General features: G+C 34.9%; 2 protein-coding genes across 4 annotated transcripts in view; both read right to left on the reverse strand.

The window, feature by feature from the left end:
- Positions 1 to 2,924: 2,924 nt before the first annotated feature.
- On the reverse strand, positions 2,925 to 18,495 carry ranbp3a (RAN binding protein 3a). Of its 3 annotated transcripts, none has more exons than XM_016575553.1 (18): positions 18,445 to 18,495; positions 15,989 to 16,070; positions 14,736 to 14,791; positions 14,616 to 14,652; positions 14,180 to 14,266; positions 14,010 to 14,081; positions 13,590 to 13,652; positions 13,272 to 13,364; positions 11,670 to 11,782; positions 10,981 to 11,085; positions 10,535 to 10,629; positions 10,355 to 10,430; positions 10,137 to 10,245; positions 8,456 to 8,580; positions 8,249 to 8,369; positions 7,137 to 7,279; positions 6,868 to 7,027; positions 2,925 to 4,003 (listed from the first exon to the last, which is right to left on the reverse strand). In XM_016575553.1, the coding sequence occupies exons 2-18, from the start codon at positions 16,002 to 16,004 to the stop codon at positions 3,960 to 3,962; spliced, it is 1,515 nt and encodes a 504-aa protein (XP_016431039.1). In that variant the 5' UTR covers positions 16,005 to 16,070; positions 18,445 to 18,495; the 3' UTR covers positions 2,925 to 3,959. The 3 variants fall into 3 exon arrangements, with proteins under 3 accessions (XP_016431039.1, XP_016431038.1, XP_016431040.1); XM_016575552.1 differs by having other exon boundaries at positions 13,590 to 13,655; XM_016575554.1 differs by having other exon boundaries at positions 6,805 to 7,027; positions 13,590 to 13,655.
- Positions 18,496 to 18,925: 430 nt separating this feature from the next.
- Positions 18,926 to 20,240, reverse strand: part of LOC107757929 (cystinosin-like) — a 9,799-nt gene continuing 8,484 nt past the window's right edge. The window contains exon 10 of the mRNA XM_016575535.1: positions 18,926 to 19,331. Coding sequence (XP_016431021.1) covers positions 19,162 to 19,331 — 170 coding nt within the window. The 3' untranslated portion in view covers positions 18,926 to 19,161. The remainder of the gene's footprint in view (positions 19,332 to 20,240) is intronic.

Below are 20,240 nucleotides of genomic sequence, written 5' to 3' on the forward strand. Positions count from 1 at the left end.
TATATATAATAAAGGCTGGTGTCAAGATGTTGGCATGGCCACTTTATGGAAAACAGCTACTCAAAAAGTAAAAACAAATGCAGTTTAGAACAAAATATTGACAGAGGAATAATCAGACACAGTGTAGAGAGTGCAGACAAAGGAAGAGGAGACTTTATCAAACAACAGTCAAAGGCAGTACAGGTTTCCAAGTGGCAGAATAATGTGACTTAGAAGCAGCATCATAATTCATATGTAAAATCAGCAGATGTGAATAGGTGGAATAGTAAAATGGTTTGAATCATTTTAAATGCAAACATGAATACAAGATAGCCTTTCACTGAAAAACAAAAAAAAACGATGCTGGATGAATAATGAATGAAAAACAAAAGAGGGGAAAAAAAGACAAGATGTTTTTTGCGTGTTCCAGGGTTTTATAACTTGTTACAAGGTTAACGGAAAACAGAAATGTCTCTTAACAGACCAAATATATATCCACATTTGACCACCATTATACGTTTCAAAATCGTGGGTAGCAAAAAGACATACTTATCCCAGTGAAATCAACAGTCCAATAGCAGCCTAGCCCTTCTAAATGATCTCTAAACGCTTCCACCAGAGCAAAATTGTATATTTAAACCACAAGACCAGTGCAGTTGACCTGTTCTGGACCAGAAATAGCACCGGCGTGTTCACAGTCTATCTGAGGTCTACACAATCAACCCAAAAAAAGAAAAAAAAGGAGTGTGTCCTCTAGTACATCTGCTGCAACACACTAAATGTAAACATTTACAGACATTTACAGCAATCAACTCGCAGCGAGCAAACATCTGCTTTGTAAATCTTTAGCCCTGCTAGTCCTTTCATATTGATGGGAAACATCAAACTGAATGGAAAAACACATTCATTCTGCAGCGGAACAACAGAATGTAATATTAAAAGGAAAGCAGGTTCAACACAAATATGAACACAAAACAACAATTAAGTGCTATAGTTGGTATAAACACTCTGCAAACAGGACAAAAAATATATTTTTTAGCTTTTAAACTTGCTAAATTTGTAACAAAGGCTTATTTAGTATATTGACCAGCATATCTACATATCACTTGTTTTATTTTTAACAATACTGTAGTTAAAATAAAGAGTATCCTACTATAAAATTACTAGATGTAACCTGTTCTAGTCTGAACAAATATAGGTGAAAAGCAGACTGAAGGATGATCATTTCATCACGTTCTTTACAGTCTTTTTCACGCGGTCAGTTGCTTCACATCCTGCTCTTCAACTGTACAGAAGACTGTATGTGAATGGCAGGATGGAGCAATGCATCATCTGCTTCAGACACATTAAAGCACATGTGGTCAGAAACAGACAATGTACCGTACGTTGTTTTCTATTTTCACATTTTAAGCATATGCTACAATTGAGTACCTATCGCTGGCAGTGTATTGAGGATATTCAGCAGCAGAGTGGGAAAAGCCCTTCTTTAACTACATTGTGTGAGAGTCACATGTTTCTCTATGTTGTCTGGCAGTAATGTGCCTCATGAGTGACGTCTGACCCACACTAGCTGACAAACTGCCTTTACAATTTAAGATGAAGCAGGTTTTGCTTCTTCAAAAAAACCTGTACACAAGGGCAAATCTCACAAAAAATATCTAGGTCACATTTCATCACAAAATCTAAAGAAAAACAATTAAATGATTGCAATAAAATTTATAAATCATATTAAATATATTATTAAATTATATTACAATAATTTGTCATTTTATTATGATATAAAGACATCATTTGTAATTATATTACAATATAATTAATTATATTAAAATAATTTGTAATGATCCACACTAGCGGACAAACTGCCCTCTGTAACTTAAGATGTAGCAGGTTTTGCTTCTTTAAAAACTCTAAAACAGCAAATCTCATAACAATTTTTGTCACATTTCACCCCAAAATCTAATTTATGAAAAATATTGTAATATATTTGAATATATTATAGAATTGAATATATATTATCATATAAAATACTATAATATAACTGCATGTTAATAAGAAACAAATCCATTATTAAGGCATTTTATAATTAACTTTAAACCGTCTCTTCTGGCCAAAATATGATTTCATAATCTATAATAATGCTTCCTCCAGTGAAACAGTCCATCCCGTTGTCCACCCACTTCAAAATCCACAGACATATTTGTGTCTCAACGAACTGTTTTCACTTGTAAGCAGTGCTTGATCTGTGCACATTTCTCTCCTGATTCAGACAAAATGACTTTTCCACTGGAGATGAAGTTAAAAATGCCTTAATGAAGGATTTGTTTCTTACAAACATGCAGCTTTTTACTTCACGAGACATTCATTGATGGACTAATCGTGTGGACTACTTGTGGATTATTGTGATGTTTTTATCAGCTGTTATGGACTCTCATTCTGACGGCACCCATTCACTGCAGAGAATTCGTATCCGTTCAGATAAAGAGACAAACTCATCTACATGAGGGTGCCTGAGGGTGATAAATGTTCAGCAAATTTTCATGTTTGGTTGAACTATTTCTTTATTGATCCTATTTTAGTGTGAAATACAGCCCTGACAGATTCTGTGAGATTCTCCCCAACAGGCCAGTTCTGTAGCTCCACAATCACATTTAAAATATGTTGTCCAACTTTCTTTCTCTCTCTTTTTTTTTCTAACAAAATTCTTGTTAAATAAGAGAAACAGAGCACAGAATCATTAGTCTTTTACTAATCTACGACACCCTGACAGATTCTGTGAGATTCTCCCCAACAGGCCAGTCCTGTAGCTCCACAATCACATTTAAAATATGTTGTCCAACTTTCTTTCTTTCTCTCTTTTTTTTTCCCAACAAAATTCTTGTTAAATAAGAGAAACAGAGCACAGAATCATTAGTCTTTTACTAATCTACGACAAAACGTCCTCAATAAACAAATATTTAGGTGAAAAACACTATATAGTATTACTGTAGTAACAATACAGAACCCATTTTATGATAATAATTCATGTCAATAAGACATTTTGCTATAAAACTTTCCATCCTAAACTATACAATAATAACTTGATTTACAGGACACATTCATAAAAATATACTGTGTGAAAAGGTACTATTGCATTGAAACGGGAGAATAATTTACAGTAAGTATTTGTACAATGGTTCCTTTTGTTTGCAAGTTGAGGTCAACCTCGCCGCAATGATAAGTAAAAGCTGAAACATTTCACCCAAAAATAAAAACGCTGTCATTGTTTATGCATCCAAACCTATATTCTGTTTTTTTGTTTTTTTTTTAGAATCCTCAAAAATATGTACTTTTTTCAGCTTTGAAACAACAAGAGAGTCACAACAGAATTTTCATTTATAGGTGAACTTTTCCTTTAAATAAAGAGACCATAAACCAATTTGATCTAATATGAATAATAAATGAGGTCCACTTAAAGCCGCAGTGTGAAACTTCTGATTCTGAAATGTTTATAAGACTGAACATGAACGATCAGCTCTCTTTTAATATTGTACTGATCTACAGCACTATATGAGGAAACTAAATGCCGCTTACACATCACATGACTCAAGTAAAGTCATTCTGAAATCTAAAGAGAGAACGTGAGGGATAATTTGAACAATGCAGCCGAAACTGAGCAGAACCGTGATGGAAGATGAGATGGGACAACTAGCATCTGTGTTTGGTTTCTGTTAACTCTGTGTGAAATTTACCCTGTTTCCACTCAGCAGGAAATTGAGTAATTAAGTCTCGCATTTAGAATGGACAACCAGTTTACTAAAACACTAAGAGCCTCTCTTTTTCATCAATATGATGACATTAATAATGCAATAAATAAAACCAGCTGAACACAAGACTACAGTACACCTGAAGGATTTTGGAATAAAAACACCTGCATAGTATTTGAGCGGATCAAAGGGCTGCAGTGAGGCATTGTGGGATAGAAATCAGCAGCAGGCTCACCACTATGTGTCACCTGTGGATGGACACACACCTGCCTCCAGATTACCTGAAAGAAAAAAAAAAAAAAAGAATAAATAGACAAAACCGACAAATTAGCAAAGCACAGATAAAAACAAATCCAAAAATAGATGAACACAAAAACGGGTTGTGGAAAACAGGGAAAAAACAATACTAACTGCAAATAATAACAAAAATAACTATATAGACATATATACCGTATTGACCCGAATATAAGACGATGTTTTTTTCTTGGAAATACATCTGAAAAAACGCGGTCGTCTTATATTCAGGGTCTAGACTTTGACATGTCAATAATACACCCACAACACTAGGTGGCGCCAAATACGCATAAAACGAGTGTGCCATGAAATACGTAATGTAATGAGTGTTGTAAGTTGGGACAGCCAAATAAATATCACTTATAATAATGCATAACTTTTAAAAGGGAGAAATTAAAATTCTAGTTTAAAACGCATGTGCCTCGTTCTTGAATGTATTCTTTGAATTCATGATGGTTCGTGTGGTTTTGAAAAACTTTTTTTTACCAATTTTATTATTATTATTGTTGTTATTTTTAATCTTTATCAATAACTATTACTAATAAAATACTGAGAGACAATAATAGAAGATTGTCAAACTACTAGACATTTAATTATTTTAATGAGGCTTTATCAGAAGATATCAATATTTCCTGGATGTTTTTGACTTAATGCCCCCCAAAACAGCTAAATTAAATTCAGAAATTAAAATATGCATTATTAAAGAGATGTATTCAAGTCATGGTATGAATTGTATTTTTAATGTATGGTTGAAAAAATTAACAAATGTGGACAATTAATATTATAAATATAAATTTTTCAATAAATATTGAATTTCAAAAAAAAAGAAAAAACAAAAAAAAAGTCACAAACACAAAAAGTCACATCAACAGGTTGGCCACCCCAATCACAACTGCTGCTTCTGTCTCTTTTTTCTTGATAAGAATTGTGGGTCCCACTTTATATTAAGTGGCCTTAACAACTATGTACTTACATTTAAATTAATCATTGGTACAATGCACTTATTGTGTACATACATGTTTTTACATTGTACTTATATTTTAAAAATTGCATGCATGTAATTACATCTGTAATTAATTTCTGTAATTACATTTATAATTACACTGTTGACCCATCCCTTACACCTTAACCCACCCTTAAACCTACCCATACCACCAAACCGGTCACTAACCTTACCCCTATCCCACCCCAATAGCAGCAAAAGTGTTTTGCAATACAATATAAACACAATAAGTACATTGTACTTATTTTTTGATGTAAGTACATAGTAGTTAAGGCCACTTAATATAAAGTGGGACCGAATTGTGTTTATTTAGATGCATAATGTCTTTACGAGCACATAAAACGGGACTTTTCAGACGTACACTTCAACTTCGCCTCAGCACCAGGCACGAGTCAAGCAAGCAGGGAAAAGGTACAGGTGACGAGGAGTTTCGGAGATGTTAGGCCATATGTCAGAAAAATGAATTTTCCTGTCCTGTCAGCCGTTACACTGTGCCCATAGTGCACGCACAAATGCTGTATATATAATGCATATAACAAGTGCTGTATATAATTTCATATTAAAGCACAAATGAAACTACGAGCATGCAATGTCGCAGTTTTGTCATCAGTTAAGTCATGAAGTTACCAAAAAGGCGATTAAAACTGCCTTAAAACTGTCCCGGAGCAGCCCAGCACTGTCTCCCTCATCTAACACACCCGATTCAAGAGCTGACTTTAAGAGCTGAAGTGGGTCAGAAAAGGTAAAGAGTTGTGAGAAAATAGTAGGGCTGCACGATTAATCAAATGCGATTGTCATGCGCATTTTGTTAAAAAAGCCGGTTCTGTAATCAGCAGGAAAAATACCACATTTAATAACATATTGTTACTCAGATAAACCGTATATTGCCGTAGTCGTGTGTTTATTAGTCACGTTGAATCAATGAAAGCAGTTGAATCTTCTGTTTATTCAGCTGCAGCGATAGGCATTTTCTGGGTTTCTTCTGCGAGGCGTATTTGGAGTTTCAGCGCGAGAGCGCCCTCTGGCCTTCGGATGGAGATTTACTGCTGATCACAGAACCGTGCGTCACTGAAAGATACGCATGACAATCGCAGCTTCTGTCGAATCGCAATCTCTTTTCCATTTCGATTTATCGTGCAGCCCTAGAAAATAGGATGCGTGTCATGTTCAGCAGCGGCAGCTCTTAAATTAATAGCAGCCAAAAAACCTAATAACCCAGCTGCTGTGATGCGTGTTAAATCAAAGAACAAAAGAAAAAGGGGAAATCAATAACTTTTGTAGCTTTAAGGATTTATCTATTTAGAATTTAGTGTTTGATAACTTTATTCAATTTCTGTATATTTCTTACTTTCTGGACGGCACAGGTAGCCAAATATGACATTTATTATAATGGGTCTACTAAATGTTAAAATTGATAGCTCTCAATTATACTGTAATGTTGAATGGCTATAGTCAATGGTTAAATATTAGGGGGGGGAAAACTATTTCATAGAGACCTCAGTAGTATTGGTATCAGTGATACTTGCCTTCAGTCATAAAAAAGAAGCCATTAAACAAATTTGAAAAATATACTGTCTTTATGTTGTTTCTACATTCATTTGAAAATTTAATGTGAAGTTATTGCAATATAAAAGTATATTTAAAAACTTTAATGTTAGGTGGGGAAAAAATTTTGTTTTTTTTGTTGGGTGGAGTCCTGAACCTGAAACAAATCAGTTAAAAACGCCTGCTATAAAAACAGTTGTTGATAATATCATGTCAACAAAAAATATTTTTGATCTGCACCTTACAAGTGTAGATAACCATCTTTGATGGTAGCTTCCTTTCATACTTGGTATGAAAGACTACCTGGAGCAGGCGTAGCCGATGTGGGGGGTGTGCGGGACTCGTCGTCATCACTGAAGCGGATGGCCGGACGGCCGTCAGACTCCTGCCCGCTGATGCTCCGCAGCGCCAGGATACGATGGTGCAGGGCTGCAAAGAGCTGCGCAGCGTCCTTAGAGCTGGACTGAGAGATGAGATGAGACCGCATGAGACCAACAACACAACACTGACTGTTCACAGCCTCTGAATACTCAAATCAGCTGTGATGATATAATCATTCAGTGCGTTCTTACAGATATGAGGAAGACTTTGACGTCCTGCTCCTCTGTGTCCATGGCTGTTATTCTGAGACTCTTCTCACTGGCTTTATCCACTTGCATCTGAGGCCAAAGCTTAGTGTTGAGGATCACTCGAAGGCTTCCCTGAGTCCGCATGACTGCAAGCCACAAACACACACCGTGATCAGCTCTCAGTACCACTACAGATTTTTCTTACTAAATCAATTACACCATGTGCTCCTTTGCAAATGTGACTGAAAAAGGTGTGTTATGCAATTTTTTGCTAAATAAAAGTTGAAAACAGTCCAGTATATAGGACAAACTAATGAACTGACCAATATTTGTCCATTTTGAGACTACCGGCATCAGCCACTAACTTCAGCACCCAAGGCTGATTAAACAGAAGTATTAGCACCCCCCTGTGTCAGTTACAAAATCTGCAGACTGCATTGACTGTAATGAAAATGCACTGTTTTTAATGAATTTTGCATTAATTTTGAGTAAAACAAGCATCCAGTACACTTCAGATGTTGTGCATCTCATTAGCTCACTTTAAATAGTTTTGAAGTAATAGTTCCTCCATTAACAAAAACTTAAAAAATAATATTTTTATTCAGCAAGGATTACTGAACTGATCAATGTTACAAATGATTTCTATTTCAAATAATCCACAAAAATATTAAGCAGAACAACTGTTTTCAAAACTGACAATAATAAGAAATGTTTCTTGAGCGTTAAATCAGCATATCAGAATGAATTCTGAAGGATCACGTGACACTGAAGACTGGAGTAATGATGCTGAAAATTCAGCTTTGCATCACAGGAAGAAATTACATTTTAAAATATATTAAAATAGAAAACAGTTATATTAAACTTTAATAATATTCCACAATATTACTGTTTTTATTTATTTATTTTATTTTATTTATTTATGATCAAATAAATGCTGCCTTGGTGAACATAAGAGACTTTTCTCAGTAACATTAAAAAAATCTGTATGACCCCAAACTATTGTATGGCAGTGTATATCATATGGCTTCGGAAGACTTGAAATATAGAAGTTATATTAATATTAAAGAGTGAAGGTTATACGACCAATGCCTTTTACAACATCAGTAGTGCATTACCCAGTCTGGACTGTAAGGTGCCGTCATCAGCGGATGCGATGTCATTGAGTCTGAGCACTCCACATCCTCTCTCCACCCACGACTGAGACAGCATCTCAAACACAAACAACTTACACTGCATCTGAAAACACACGGGACAGAGCAGCATCATCTTCTCATGTGTTTTGATGAAGCTCGTCTGTATGGATCAGATGTGTGAGCTCTCACCTGCAGCACGTTGCTCTCAGACTCCTCTCCTGTCCTGACCTCCACCCGCTCTAATAAACACTTCTGGGGTTTGTGTGCTTCGTGTCGTGCCGCCGACTCCTCCAGAGACTCTTTCATGGTGTCACCTACAGCACATTAAAGAATTTGTTTTAAAACCACAACATAAACTTCAACGATTTAGTGCAGTGGCACAAGACAATACTGTTACACCAATGGTAGAAAATGTAATTTACACGTCCATTCAAAAGTTTAGGGTAAGACATTTTTTTGAAAGATATTAATGCTTTTATTGAGCAAGGATTCATTCAATTAAAAAAAGTAACAGTAAAGACATTTAAAATGTCACAAAATATTTGTTTAAAATAAACGCTGTTCTTCTGAACTTTCTATTGATCAAAGAATCCTGAAAAAAATGTGTTCCACCAAAATATAAAGCATATTAGGATGATTTCTGAAGGATCATGTGACACTGAAGACTGGAGTAATGATGCTGAACATTCAGCTTCGCATCACAGGAATGAATAAAATTTTTAAATATATTTAAATAGAAAACAGCTCTTGTAATAATATTTCACAATCATACTTTATTTTTATTTTTTTTATGTGTTCTTGATCAAATAAATGCAACCTTGGTGAATGTGGGACATTATACAATCCAACCCCAAATTTTGAATGGCAGAATGTTCTGAATGGAACTTTAATTATAAATCTTCTTGACATTAGATACTTGATGTGATTGTTTTATTTATTTATACAGACAATTGTGGACTCTTATGGCAGACTACAAGTCACTTTGGATAATAAATGTATGTGCAATGTAAAGTTTAGTGACAAATACAATTCAAACATGTATCAATTATCAATAAGACCAATAATAAACATTTCCTCTGTCAAATAGCTGTAGCTATTCAAACTGTTAATTTGTCTTTATTATCTTATTAATAGTCTAGCGTGTGAGTCTCTCTCTCTCTCTCTCTATATATTTATAGTGGCTGGGATAAGCATGCTGTACTTGAGCTATTTTATTAACAACATGCCACATTTGTTTTGCTTTTAATACTCTGTCAGGTAAAAAAAAAAAATCTCAAGACCCACGTTTGGCCATGTATACCCGAAACCAATCTATCAATAACTATTAGCCCTCTTATAAACGACTAGTCACAGTCCAATTTTGAAAATATGCAGTTTTGCACAACCCTAGCATGTGAAGAAATAATTATTTACAAATGAAAAGTATTTAGGTAACATGAAATATACGTTGTATGCGGTTATCACATTTTAAAAATGTGACTGTGCCTCTGACTCTTGCTATTGTTGTAAATATGGTGATGGGAGAGCTTGACAACCATCAAATAAAAGGAAAGGACACTCTGGGGTTTTTTTTCACGATATGATAAGAGTTCCATGTGATAAAACGTCTCGTAAAGTTTTATCATAACCATCCACAACCACAACAAGAACATTTGTTGCAATGCAAAGTAACCCTGCCCAAAGCAAAATCTGCTTGGTCTCAATGTATATTATTAACATAATGACTTGCTGTCATTTCACACAGTATTTTGCTTTCAGTGTAAATAGAAAAACTATTTGACACTGCAAAGTTCTGCACGTAGTAAGGATGTAGCATTAGTTCAAAACATATTTGTCATCTCTGATTTGTGATTGGAACTAGAACACATACTCTTCTCCACAGTTTGATCTTGTGAGGAGGAAATCTGGCTGAACAGGCCCATCTCAGGCTGAGGCTCTCTGCTGCCCCCTGGAGGTTCAGTGCTGAATTTCGGCAGCGCCTGGAAGCATGCAATACATAAACAAGTCAGGAACTGTCATCTATGATAACTTTACCAAGCCAAATCATGACAAACATATAAAGGTTTAGAAAAGAATTTTTTGCCTTACCAAGACACGATCCAACATGTTCTGCCCAAAGACAAACTTCACGCTGTTGGCATTGCTGCTATCAGGTTTTTGTGCACTACAAAACACAATATTGATGGCAAGAAAAGTTACAAGTTTCTGCCTGAGGAGATCTATAAAAAATGACTTTAAAAACGAACATAAACATTTCAATTGCAGTACCTGGAAGTGATGCACTGCAAAAAGTAATTTGTTTCCTCTGAATTTTCAGCCAGAAGACAATCGCCACTCTCGGATAAGACACAGCTGTTGGCCACCTGCAGCAAATACAGTTATATTTTCAACAAAACAAAACCCCAACACAGAAAACACTGAAGAAGAATTCTGAATCTTATCATTTGAACTGTTTGAACTGATTCATGAAATGAATTGAAAACATTTTCTTACTAAAGTTTAAATAAGAGATGCTATGAAAACATTTGTCTAAATGCTTCCATACTCACAAGTCAAGGAGAAATTAGGCAACTAAATAAGTAAAAAGTGCATCAAATCATTCCTTCATTTTTAAATTGCCAGCAAAAAACTGTACTAAAAATTCAACGTATAATCCAGCCCTAATAGGAATGAGACAAGCACACAAGAGAACATCGAATGCATATGAATCAAACCTTTGCTCTGTCCCTCATATTCTGTCCAAACACAAAACTGCCCTCAATTGGGGCACCTTCAGTTTTGTCTTCTGTTTTGTGCTCAAAAGTGCTGTTGTTCTTTACCTTAAAAGAAATAACAAAAAGGTCATTTAAGTTTAAAAGTGTGTCCAGACTGCTCCTATCCTGTTCACTTTGCTATATTTACGCGTCAGAGCTTCAACTAGAAATACTGGGTCAGCCAAACACAACAAAGACATTCAGAACAAGTTGTCAAAGTCATTTCTGGAAGCCACAGCCATGTAAAATATAACTAGACTTGTCTGGCCTTTGGACCATAGCCCATGCTGCGTTCAAACATGCTTACATTGTCAAATATAATAAACACGGAGTTCAAACTTTACAGTGTCCCTGAAATGTATGAAGACACTTAAGCCACACTTCACGATATATTAATTTCTTTGTGCTATATAAGAAAATAAACAAAGTGGCATCTGATGAAAAAGTATAGCACAAATGTTCCACAAAAAAGAAGTTTGGTACGTTTGAAATGATAAAAAGATATACTGTTTGAAATGAATGAAAAAGTATTTGGACACGGGTTGTCAAATCATTATACTGGCATTAATCTATTTCCTCCCAAAGTGCACTTAATAGATTTGAATAGACTTAGAACAGTGATGAATAGATTTAGAACAGTGCTGTCTTACCGATGTCACGTCATTATCCTGTGTGCCAGCAGCAGGCGTCTCTGAGTTACCTTCACATTCTGCTCCTCCATCTGAGAGGTTTTTTGCTCCGTTTGAACTGCTTTTGCTTGTGTCTGGTGAAACAACAGGCTGCAGCTGTTAGTTGTAGTTCTGCTTCAGCTGATTTATCGGAGTTGGTATTCATCAAGTACTCACTAGGGGTGTAATGGTACACATATTTGTACAGAATATTTTCAGTACAGGTCTTTCGGTTCGGTACGCTTGTGTATGGAACCAATACAGCCTAGTTTTAGCCATTGTATGTGCAGAACTTAATTTGAAACTAGTTTTATATATCTTAATTTTAATGAGTCAATATCAATTCTTAAATCACTTTTAGTCTATACTCTTTCAGCTGATGCGTAAATAAAACTTCACTGGACATAATAGCCATGAGCTTTGTGTTCAGTTATTTTCGATAAGAAACAAAGTCTCATCTTTCAAATTCTGTCCATTTTATCACGAAATTCAAACAATAAATGCCATTTTGATGCTCTTTGATGTGGCGTGACAGATCGTTGTATAGGCAAACGGCAGCAGAGCACAACTGAACGCAATCATCCCTCCTCTTTACTACTAGTTTTGTACTAGTACAAAATAAACATGAATGAACATCTCATGTCTCAAGTAATCGCTGAATCAGTGTTCCAACCACGGAAAGACATCAGTAAAACAGCGTGTAAACATTTAACATAGCATTACATACAAGTCATTCAGTGCCCACAGCTGGTTAGTTCACTAGAGAAGGGAACTCTAGAGAAGGACACTGCACTAAAATATGCACTATATTAGCCTATATATTTATTATATTTTACTTAACCTGTTAGTGATGTCTTAATTATTTAATGTATGTTTAAATAAGTCTGTCATGAAAACAAGTTATGACAGCCATTTTGTAAATGATTATATTTTAACATCAAATTGGAGTAGAAACCTAATTTTATAATTAGATTTAGAAGTAAATGTAAAAACTGGAATTTTTTTTTTTTTTGAGTGTTGACTATTGTATCTAAAAATAAATATCAAGTGAATTTAATAGTTTTGGCTCTGTTGTTAATTGTAACCTTTAATATTAGAGTAATGTGCAAGTAATAGGGCTCTCTATACAGTTTACAGCATTAGCGGAGATAGATTTTTTTTATCCTAATAAATATCTTTATTTAAAGGGGTCATATGATGCTTTTTTAAAGATCATTATTTTGTGTATTTGGTGTAACAGAATATGTTGACATGCTTTAATGTTCAAAAAACACATTATTTTTCAAATACTGTACATTATTGTAGGTCCTCTATGCCCCGCCTCTCTCAAACACGTCGTTTTCTACAAAGTCCCCCACAATGTGTTCAGTAAACCATGTTTAATAAAAAAGAAAAAAATAATGTTTACATTTTTCCCTCCTGCTGTACCGAAAAATGTACCGAACTGGCAAGGCAAGGCAATTTATTTCTAAAGCACGATTAAAAACAACAATAAGTTGACCAATGTGCTGTACACATTGTAAACTGTAATTTCAAAACCAAGGTTTGGGGCGAACAGTCATTTTTGTGTACCCTTGTACTCACTGTTCTGAGGGGGGGATCGGGCCGGAGGGGGCTGCAGCACTGGAGGTCTCAGGATGCTGCGCTGGGCTTCTTTGGGTTTTGGGCTGGGGACACCTGAAACGAATCAATCAAATAATGATCGCTCTTAACCGACTAGGCCTGGTGACAGAAACACATCGCTCAGGACTTTGTCAGGCCCTCTGAGGGTCTCTGGCACAGAAAGTTCAAATGGTGACTGTCTACTGTCTATCATATAAATAAAGAAACTTATGAAAGCGCCACAACTGGACATTAATCAACAGACTGTTCAAAACAGCAGATGTTTGAACACTGACTCACCAGCGCTCGGCGCCTGGCCATGGATAAGAGTCGGGGGCTTCAGGCGAAACCCCACAGTCTTCTCTTCTGACGAAGAAAAAACAATGGAGAAAACAACATCAGTTAACATGAAACCAAAATGTACTTTCTTATTGCACAATCTTGGTCTTGTGCAAAAGTTTGTCTCGCAAACTTTCAAAATGTAATAACTTGCTCCATCTCAGAAACAATTTTCATTTTCAATTCTGTCAAATACAGACCACTTTTCTCAATCTGACTAATTCCCAATGGATAAAATCCAGTCTTGATTTTTTTCTTACTTAATATCCTGTTTCACTCATAAATGACACATTATGAAAGTAAAACAGGTTACGAAGATCATTTCATATTGATTTACATAATATGTGATTTGGTACAAATTTGAAGCACATTGAGTCTCACCAGGTTCTGAGTCGGAGTTTCCGGTTGGTGACTGGCAGAAACTGGATGGCATGAAAACATTATTCTTAGAAACTGTAAAACGGAAAAGAAAGTGTGTCAAGAAACCGGGCTAAACAGAAGAAGACCGTAATGTGCTATGAAGACCTGCAATTATTGTCCAGGTGGATTACCGGAATGAGAAGGTGGGAATTGCGTAAATGGTGATCTTCTTCCTCTTTTGGCAGCAGGACTGTAACTGCCGTCTTCTTTATCAGAGTCTAGGCAGAAACAGAAGGGAAACCAAGTCCAGAAAAAAATGAAAATTAAATATAAAATACATTTAAATTTTAAAGACACATGCATACATGAATTCTTCACACAGGACTCTTGGTATGCATTTCCAAGACATTTTTCACAAAAAAGTAATAGGAAAAAATAGGACAAAAAGAAAACAAAGCCTGTTTATAAGATTTTTAGTCTCTGTAATAACATTTTTATGACATTTAAGCACTCTGCCTCTTTAAACATTAGTTAAATTATAGTTATATAGCCTTTTCCAAACATTTCTTTGTGAAATGAATCCTTTCAATAATATTGTCTGTTGACGGCAAAAAGACTGAAGCTCACCCTCTCCATCCTCTGTGCTGGATCCCTCTGCTGACCTCTGAGGACAGAAAAGTGTTTTAAGGCCAGAATGGGACAGGTGTGATCTGAGTCAACCAGTAAGAACGAAAGTGCTGGTCTTACCTTTTGTGCTTTATCTTTCTGAAACACAAACACTGGAGGAGCAACAGCAGGTGTCTCTGCAAGATGAAAAACAAGATATTGATTTGGTGTCATTACGTAGAAAATAATTTAATTGCTTTCTGTTCTACAACATGCTATAACAGCACCTCAGGTACGCTTGGCAGAGAGAAAATGAATCCAAAACAGCAGATAAAGTGTGAGAAATGTTCATTATAAATGCATTTGATTATATTCATTTATATACAGTATATTATTATTTAAAAATAGAATTCACTCAAACTGAAAAGTATCAATAAAAATAGTTTATAATAATTAAAAATTGACTATTGTGCCCAAAAGTGTGATTTGTATAATTATTATGGCTGTCATCCGATGTCCCCTTTAAAGAGCAGGTCATATGGTATTTTAAAGTGTCCTAATATTGTGCTGAAGTCCCCTACAATAGGTTTAAATGCATTTTAATTTCTAAGAATATACATTTAATATTAGAATAATTTTTTAATGATTTCCGAAAGCAGTTCTGAGCTTAAGGTCTGTAAAGTGTTTGTGGGCAGGTCAGAGTGTCCGTATTTCGCGGGCAAAATAAAAGTTTTTGTTTACATAATATATGCGTGTGTACTGTGTATATTTATTATGTATATACACACACATGCATATATTTAAGAAAAATGTTTTGTTTATATATAAAATATTTTTATTTATATATAAATTATATATATATATATATATATGAGTATAAATAAATATATATACACATGTAAATATTTTTAAAATATATACATGTATGTTTGTGCATTTATATATACATAATAAATATACACAGTACACATACAGTATATTATATAAACAAAAACTTTTATTTTGGATGCGATTAATCGTTTGACAGCACTAGAAGATCGTGTGAAGTAGATTGTGTAAAACAGGTTTTTCAGCGAAGTTTTGATGACGTTGATCATTTAGAGGACTTAAAAATATAGAAACACTCCTGGGTTAATTTCCTTGTGTCTATTTTTATGTTACCATGAGGAAAGCTGGGCTTAGAGATGTGTGGCTGTCTACAATCTTACGTCTACTAGTTAAAGGCTCTGATGTTTCACACTGACCTATTTAAACGCTCAGCCCATTAGCACTGACTGAATGATTCTGAGAGCCCAAAACAGACTGTTCAAAAATCTGCTGATGACTGTCCCAATAATATCACTAAAGAAGTGCAGATGAGATCATCTCTTCATCCGTTTGTCAACACAACTCACCGTTCTCATCTGCCATGCTGCCGTCTGATCCTCCTCAGGATGAAGTCAAGCTCTTCTGTTTCCAAGCATCAGAGAGAAAACACTAAATAAAATATGGGGGCAAAAGCATGAGAATTTTGTTAAATAAAAAAGACATGACAAGAAGTAGCCCCAGTTACCAATTCACAAACGCAAAAAATTCACCCAAAACTGAAAATTCTTATTTACTCAACAACCTCATGTTTATAAACTTGTATGATTCAGTTTTCAAGTTCAACTCACTGATTTAATACTCCAGTCGCAGCAGTGTACAGCTCACTGGAGGGAACGATTTTCAGGGTCATATCATGTCAAATCAATCAAAATTTCAGAAACTTCCCCGGTTCAAATTTCTGATTTTGTTAATCTTTTATTCTGAAGAAAGATAAACATGTATTAGTGATGAAAGCCAAAATATTAAATGTCATGGATGTATTTTTACTGAGTAATCCACTATTTTGTAGAGGGGGGTCAAAATGACTATTTTCATCTGAGATTCGGAGCCAAATTAAACGAGGGTAAAAGTGACTTTAAATAAAGAAATGGCAGCATCATTGTTATTTTTACACAGAGATTGGTAGGTCTATTAGTAATATCTGTTGACTTTAGCCGTCTTAGTTGCATTATACGCCAGTGGTGACTATTCAAAAATGGAAAAAAGCACTTTTCAATTTTTTTCTCCAAAGTTTGCAGGCCTGTAACTCAAGAAATATTACAGATATCTTAATTTTGGGTTTTAACAAACTTTCCTTTTGGCACCTTTATTTTTAAGGCTCTGTATGGTTCATTTCCAGAGATATAGGGCTCTCAATATGGTCCCAGGAGTAAACTGTTAAATTGTACACCTTTTCAGTGGTCAAAAACCAAATGTTGGTCACTTTGCATACAGATGATACTTTTATCTTTTAAGGAAGAATGTCTGAAGAACAAATAATGTTGAAACTTGAAATGTATCTTGTTTCACTCAATCAAAACACTTGCATAGCTCATATCTGTCTCAGTGCCATATATATTACTTTTCCAAAGTTTGCGTGCCTGTAACTTAAGAAGTATTAAAGATATCGTAATATGATTTTACATTCTGGTTCTTAACAAACTTTTTTTTTTTTTTGGAATCATGATTTTCAAGGCCCTATATAGTTCAGTCCCAGAGGTGCCTGTAACTTAAGAAGTATTAAAGATATCGCAATATGATTTTACATTCTGGTTCTTAACAAACTTTTTTTTTTTTTGGAATCATGATTTTCAAGGCCCTATATAGTTCAGTCCCAGAGATATGGGGATCCCAATGCGGCTTCATGTCCAAATTATTGAAAATTACCCATTCCAGTGGTCGAAAACCAAATGATGGTCGTTTTGTATACAGCTGATACTTATTGTATTTAAAGAGAAATATTTGAAGAATAAATAATGCTGAAACTAGAGTTGTAACTTGTTTCCCTCTTTCAAAACAACTGCATAGAACATGCATGTCTGAGTGTTAAAAATGCACCGAAATGGTCAAGTTGAGGGACATTAACTTGCTCAGATGAGAAAACTTCAGAAAAAAAATGCATTTTTTGGCACTCCAAGCGGTATGTTCTATGCAATTGTTTTGATAGAGGGGAAACAATATACATTTCTAGTTGTAACAGTATTTGTTCTTCAGACATTCCTGTTTAAAAGATAAAATTATCAGCTGAATGCAAAGTGACCCACATTTGGTTTTTGACCACTGAATATGTGTACAATTTAACAGTTTACTCCTGGAACCATATTGAGATTCCAATATCGCTGGAATAATATAATGATGCTGCAGTCTTTCTGAAGTCATTTTTACCCTCCTGTAATTTGGCTCCGAATCTCAGGTGAAAATTGTCATTTTGACGCCTCTCTACAAAACAGTGGATTACTCCGTAAAAATACAACCATATTTGTCATATTTTGGTTTCATTGATATACATTTATCTTTCTCCAGAAAAAAAATATAAACAAAATAAAAAAAATTGAGCCGGGGACCTTTGGTTGAGTTGACACGGAATGACCCTTCAGTGAATAATGACTTTAAATTGTTCGTTTCTCATTCATAGTTGGGCGGGCTACATTTATGGTAATTGAGTCATTTTTGTGTTCCCGAGAATAGAAACAGTCCATTGAGTATGCATATTCACAAATGACTTAAAACCATTAGGTGTCGTTTTCAACAAATGTAAATGACGAACACATTTCTGTAAGAGGATATAAATAAACACAAGTGTATGTAAACATTAGTTCCGTCTCTGACTGAGGCCGCGGCGTTTAAATGCTACGATAATATTGCAGAATTAAATCAACTGCACTAATCAAACACTCGGTCTGTCAACTCCAAACAGCCTCACAAATCATAACATGATTCACTGTAGTTAATAAAAAGGCACAGAAAGAGATAAACTGGTATTTCATGCACAAAAATCTCTTACCCTCATCTGTCAGCTCCGCCATCGTACTTCCGCTGTCTAACCATAATCCTCTGCGCTCTGCTGTGACGCCCGGTGTTGCCAAGTCCGCGGTTTCCCCGCGGAATAGGGCTACTTTAACACTGTTGCCGCGGTTTGAAGCGACTCCAATAACATTATATTTATCCCCTGGAATGCGAATGAATTTTAGCAGGGGAACCCCGCCAAAAAACGTGTATTTCCCCACTGGAACGCGATTTTTAACTGGGGACCCCTCGAAACGCGACTGGCCTAAAACCTGGCAACCCTGGTGATTTATATAATTATAACGCTATTTTATTTTCATTTTAAACAACATGAGAATAAATACGTTAGTTTTCTGGTCAGAACGCAGTACTAAGGATTCGTCTCGTGTAGTTTATCTCACGGCCACCAGAATGCAGTGTGTAAAACGTGAAATATGGACAAAAAAAGCACAAACAAACATGCTTATTTGAAGTGTTGCATTCATTTCATTACAGTACAGCTTCAGTAATTCACCTGAGACAGCAACAATTTACTGAAATCTGAAAAATTATTATAAATATGTAGACTAAATCATATGAAACTAGTGCTTATTTGAGTTCAAAATGCATGTTTTGGAGTAAGACACATTTGTAATTCCCTTTAATACATGGTCCAGACTTTATATAGTGATAAAAAAGATAGAAAAGTCCATATGAAATCTTTATATTGCTGCGGTTATGTTTTAACACTGGTGTGTTGGTCATTCTGATCATCTAAATCATGATACATTGGCTCTCTGTTCCTATACAGACAATAATGCTGCACGATGAACACGACATCAAAGAATATGGACAATACGCCCAGTCCAAACTTTGTGGGGTCTCCAAATATAAACTTCCATTTATCTGTCAAGGAAACACAAAAATGAAAACAAATATTTGTGCGCATTCTAACATCTTTAAAGTGCTGCCGTATAGGAAACGAAGGGTTCTCACCGTTGTTGTAGGCCTGAAGGAACATTTGAAGTAAACTGAAACTGCCCCCTGTGAAGTCCAGCAGCACATTCCCGATGCTCCATCCCGCTGTGCTCTGCCTGCGGTAGTTCATATAAGCCTACAAAATAATCCAGAACTAATGAACAATGTAAAATATGCTGCACAATATATTTAAACCTGTTTTCAAAAAAAAAAAAAGATACAAAAAATAACATCTTTTTGGGAAGTGGAACCAAACGTAGTGAAAATGTCAAGAATATGTCAACAGACGGCGATCAAGTTGTAATTATTTTAAATTACTTTAAATGAAACGTAAATGAAAAAATATACACACATGCAGGTGGCCATAAGTTTGGAATAATCAAGTTTTTTTTTTATGTTTAAATTAAAAATGTTTATTAAAAAATTTTAAAATTCAAAAACAGTAAAAACTGTAATATTGTGAAATATTATTACAATTCAAAATAACTGTTTTCTATTTGAATTTATTTTCCAATATAATTTATTCCTGTGATGGCAAAGCGTAATTTTCAGCTTCACCCTGATAATAATAAGAAATGTTTCTTGAGCAGCAAATCAGAATATTATGTGACACTGAAGACTGGAGTAATGATGCTGGAAATTCAGCTTTTTAATTAATTTAAATAAAAAAAAAAAAATTAATTTCTGCTTACTGGGTTTTTGATCAAACAAATGCAGCCTCGATGAGCATAAAAGACTTCTTTAAAAAACATTAAAAATCGTAATTATTCCAAACTTTTGGCCACCAGTCAATATTACAAACATGAATATATATATATATACATATATATATATAAA

The sequence above is a fragment of the Sinocyclocheilus rhinocerous genome, unplaced genomic scaffold, assembly GCF_001515625.1.
Source record: "Sinocyclocheilus rhinocerous isolate Xijiao unplaced genomic scaffold, SAMN03320098_v1.1 scaffold324, whole genome shotgun sequence".
Taxonomy (NCBI): domain Eukaryota; kingdom Metazoa; phylum Chordata; class Actinopteri; order Cypriniformes; family Cyprinidae; genus Sinocyclocheilus; species Sinocyclocheilus rhinocerous.